Source organism: Odocoileus virginianus, unplaced genomic scaffold (genome assembly GCF_023699985.2).
Source record: "Odocoileus virginianus isolate 20LAN1187 ecotype Illinois unplaced genomic scaffold, Ovbor_1.2 Unplaced_Contig_124, whole genome shotgun sequence".
Lineage (NCBI taxonomy): Eukaryota > Metazoa > Chordata > Mammalia > Artiodactyla > Cervidae > Odocoileus > Odocoileus virginianus.
Window position 1 is genome coordinate 1 of NW_027224441.1, and position 5139 is coordinate 5139.

General features: G+C 43.9%; 1 protein-coding gene across 1 annotated transcript; it reads left to right on the plus strand.

Moving 5' to 3' along the window:
* Window positions 1-3175: 3175 nt before the first annotated feature.
* On the plus strand, window positions 3176-4785 carry LOC110126862 (casein kinase I-like). Its single transcript, XM_020876759.2, has one exon. The coding sequence runs from the start codon at window positions 3176-3178 to the stop codon at window positions 4196-4198; it is 1023 nt and encodes a 340-aa protein (XP_020732418.2). The 3' UTR covers window positions 4199-4785.
* The last annotated feature ends 354 nt before the right edge of the window (window positions 4786-5139 follow it).

Below are 5139 nucleotides of genomic sequence, written 5' to 3' on the forward strand. Positions count from 1 at the left end.
CAGATTCTTTATCATCTGAACCATCAGGGAAGCCCCACATATTTTGGATATTAACCACTTATCAGACATACAATTTGCAAATAATTTTTCCCATTCAGTATGCTGCCTTGTCATTTTGTGGAAGGTTTCATTTGCTATGCATAAACTTTTTAGTTTGGTATATTCCCACTCGTTTATTTTTGCTTTTGTTGCCTTTGATTTTGGTGTCAAATCCAAGAATTTATCTCCATGCGTTATGTCAAGGAGCTTACCGCCTATGATTTCATCAGAACTTGTATGGATTCAGGTCTTATGCTTTTTGCCATACATTGACATGAATCAGCCATGGATTTACATGTGTTCCCCATCCCGATCCCCCCTCCCACCTCCCTCCCCATCCCATCCCTCTGGGTCATCCCAGTGCACCAGCCCTGAGCACCCGTCTCATGCATCCAACCTGGGCTGGTGATCTGTTTCACCCTTGATAGTATACTTGTTTCAATGCTATTCTCTCAGAACATCCCACCCTTGCCTTCTCCCACAGAGTCCCAAAGTCTGTTCTGTACATCTGTATCTCTTTTTCTGTTTTGCATATAGGGTTATCGTTATCATCTTTTAAAATTCCATATATATGTGTTAGTGTACTGTATTGATCTTTATCTTTCTGGCTTGCTTCACTCTGTATAATGGGCTCCAGTTTCATCCATCTCATTAGAACTGATTCAAATGAATTCTTTTTAATGGCTGAGTAATATTCCATTGTGTATATGTACCATAGCTTCCTTATCCATTCATCTGCTGATGGGCATCTAGGTTGCTTCCATGTCCTGGCAATTATAAACAGTGCTGTGATGAACATTTGGGTGCACGTCTCTTTCAGATCTAGTTTCCTCGGTGTGTATGCCCAGGAGTGGGATTGCTGGGTCATATGGCAGTTCTATGTCCAGTTTTTTTAAGGAATCTCCACACTGTTCTCCATAGCGGCTGTACTAGTTTGCATTCCCACCAACAGTGTAAGAGGGTTCCCTTTTCTCCACACCCTTTCCAGCATTTATAGCTTGTAGACTTTTGGATAGCAGCCATCCTGACTGGCGTGTAATGGTACCTCACTGAGGTTTTAGTTTGCATTTCTCTGATAATGACTGATGTTGAGCATCTTTTCATGTGCTTGTTAGCCACCTGTATGTCTTCTTTGGAGAAATGTCTGTTTAGTTCTTTAGCCCATTTTTTGATTGGGTCATTTAGTTTTCTGGAATTGAGCTGCAAGCATTGCTTGTATATTCTTGAGATTAATGCTTTGTCTGTTGCTTCATTTGCCATTATTTTCTCCCATTCAGAGGGCTGTCTTTTCACCTTGCTTATAGTTTCCATTGTTGTGCAAAAGCTTTTAAGTTTCATTAGGTCTCATTTGTTTATTTTTGCTTTTATTTCCAATATTCTGGGATGTGGGTCATAGGGGATCCTGCTGTGATTTATGTTGGAGAGTGTTTTGCCTATGTGCTCCTCTAGGAGTTTTATATTTTCTGGTCTTACATTTAGATCTTTAATCCATTTTGAATTTATTTTTGTGTATGGTGCTAGAAAGTGTTCTAGTTTCATTCTTTTACAAGTGGTTGACCAGTTTTCCCAGCACCACTTGTTAAAGAGGTTGACTGTTTCCATTGTATATCCTTCCCTCTTTGTCAAAGATAAGGTGTCCATGGGTACGTGGATTTATCTCACGGACAGAGGAGCCTGGCGGGCTACAGTTCATGGGGTAACAAAGAGTCGGACAGGACTGAAGCCAATTAGCACACAGCACTGGCCAAAGAACCTAGCATGTCTGCTACCTACCTGTTTAAGAAATGAATTCTAGGTAGTTTCTAAAAGAACTAGAAGATTTAGAAAAGTTAATTTAATCTTAATTTCTGAATAATGATTTACTGATTGAATTTAACACATGATGAATAAGAGAAATGAATAGCTTTTGATATTTTTACCCTGCACAATGTTAGGTATGACTAGGTATTTAATAAGCATAGCATATCATGACAAAAATCATTAAAGACAACTAACTTCCTAGTTCTCTTCCATCCAACCCCCAGTGCTGACCATGTCACCTTGAATGGGACTGTATTGTAACAGGGGTCATCGAGGACGTCACTGTGGACTTCAGCAGGGAGGAGTGGCAGCACTTGGACCCTGTGCAGAGGTGCCTGCGCCAGGATGTGACACTGGAGACCTACAGCCAACTGTGCGCAATGGGTCAGTAAGCACGGCTGCCCTCTGCACCTTCCAGGGGCCTCAGAGAGGCTGCTTCCGTTCTCAGCTGCTGAATGCTCTGGGGCATCTGAAGTGTATAATGGTGTCATCTTTGATTTGCCCGAATACTTCAGTCCTTTTACACTTCTTTATTACTCTATTCCCAGGGAAATGGGGTTACTTTCCTGAAGAGCAAATAGGAGCGTGGTTGAAAGGCCCTGAAACCCAGTTAACCGGACCCAATCCCGTATCATGTCCTGTTCACAGGGAACCAAGCTCCCAAACCAGAGGTCATCTTCAAGCTGGAGAAAGAAGACGGCCCATGGACACTGGAGGAGGAAACCCCACATCACGGCTGCTCAGATGTGTGACCTGAGTAGCTGGGGGACGTGGAGTAGATCTGTTTTTCTAGGACAGGCTGATGCCTTTGAAAGGCTCTGCAGATAACCTGTCTTGAAGGTTCTAAGAGCGCCCGGGATTCCTTTCCCAGAGTTCTCCGCGCCATGAAGCACCTGGCGGGAACTTGGCGCACTTTGTGTTGGCTGCAGCCGTTATAACAAGATGGCAGCGCCGGCAGAGTGACCAGGGGTCCCTCCTGGCGGGAATCGTCATCACTGGTGGCCATGGTATCGCCGCCATAACTTCACGGCTCCCCTTTACCAGCCCCCGAAGTCGCCGCGGAAGCGAGGCCACGCCACCGCCAGAAGCCAGAGGCTCAGCCGGCTAAAGGTGAGAACCCCCTCAACGGTCTGTGGGCTGGTGAAAAGACATCTGACAGTAGCGGTGGTCAGGTTTCCCTTGGCCGATTCTGGGCCCTGTAATGCTGAGAAACAGCCAGTGTTCCCTGTTTCCTGCCTGCCTTCACGGCCTTGCTCCGTGGACGAGCCCTGAGGGGCGTCCATCGTCCCCTTAGAGGTGTCAGAGCTTAACCCCAACCCCATCTTTGTCTCTCAGGATGGCGAGTAGCAGCGGACCCAAGGCCGATTCCATTGTCGGAGGGAGATATAAACTGGTACGGGAGATCGGGTGTGGCTCCTTCGGGGACGTTTATTTGGCGATAGACCTCACCAACCACGAGGAAGTGGCAGTAAAACTAGAATCACAGAATGCGAGGCATCCCTGGTTGGTACATGAGAAGGAGCTCTATAATATTCTTCAAGGTGGGGTTGGCATCCCCCAGATACGGTGGTATGGTCAGGAAACGGACTATAAGGTGCTAGTCATGGACCTTCTGGGACCCAGCCTTGAAGACTTGTTCAATTTATGTTCAAGAAAGTTCACAATGAAAACTGTACTTATGTTAGCTGATCAGATGATCAGTAGACTCGAATATGTGCATACACACAATATGATACACAGAGACCTTAAACCAGGTAACTTCCTAATGGGTACTGGGAAGCACTGGAAGAAGTTATTCCTTATCGATTTTGGTTTGGCCAAGAAGTACAGAGACCCCAGCACAGGGCAACACATATCGTACAGAAAGGGTAAAAGCCTCACTGGCACACCTCTGTATGCTAGCATCCGTGCACATCTTGGTAGTGAACAGAGTCGCCGAGATGACATGGAATCATTAGGATATGTTTTGATGTATTTTAATAGAGGCAGCCTGCCATGGCAAGGACTAAAGGCTGCAACGGTGAAGCAAAAACGTGAAAAGATTAGCGAAATGAAGAGGGCCACACCTGTTGATGTTTTATGTAACGGATTTCCTGTAGAATTTGCCATGTACTTTAAGCATTGTCGTGGGCTGTCCTTTGAGGAAGCCCCGGATTACACATACCTGAGGCAGCTATTCCGCCTTCTTTTCAGGACCCTGAATTACCAATATGACTATGCATTTGATTGGATAGTGTTAAAGCAGAAAGAACAGCAGGCTGCCTCTTCAAGTGGGCAAGGTCAGCAGGCCCAATCCCCACCCCACCCAGGCAATCAACCTGAGAAAACCAAAAGTGAAGCGAAAGGTTCCAAAGCATGAATCAAGGAACAGAGGACGCAGAGCAGAAGACTGGAGCACCAAATTCATTTCCCTATAAACTGGCTCTGGTCAGCAGAGATATTCTCTCCTGAGTTGAAGGCTCTGTAGTTAGTGAACCATGGTATCTGGTTTTCTGTTTCACTTTTTCGAGTGGAAAAGTTCACTAAATGCTTCACACACACAAATGGGTGGGAAAATTGTGCCTATGCCAATTTTATTTAAAATCTTTATTTTGAACTAGACTGATTTGAGAGGTCTCATTGCAGTTGCTATGGTTGTTAATGCATTTTGAGGGTTTATCCATCCCTGGGGTTTGCAAGTTGTTCACTTAACACATTCTTAAATTGATTGGCTACTTGTTTGCAAGTCAGCTATTATGGAGGCAATCAAAGATTCCAGTGTTTGATCATATGAAAGACTGTGCCTGCTTACCTGTGCTAGAAATAACAGCCTCTTAAGTGAAGACTGAAGAAAAACTTAGTGACTACTAGATTGTCCTCAGGACTCTGTATTAACTCTCTAATGTTCTTGGTATTTAAGAAAAAGCATATTTGTCACAGAATTTTAGTTAATATCTTACAACTGAACCTGTATATATGTTTAGATAAATTAGTCACTATAAACGTTTACATGATATGGAATTTGTTTTTATTTGGAAATGAGAGCTTTATGAGTTAGATTCATTAAAAACTGTATGGGGAGGGAGGTGGGAAGGGGGTTCAGGTAGGGAACACATGAAAATCCAAGGCTGATTCATGTCACTGTATGGCAAAAAGCACTACAATATTGTAAAGTAATTAGCTTCCATCTAATAAAATAATTGTGGGAAAAAAAAACTTTGTGTACAAAAAACAGTCTCTAAACTTTTAGAGTTGCTGAGTCAGAGTTGACAGAAGCCCCTTTGATACTTAAATGCCATCTCCTAGTATGACCCTTGCCAA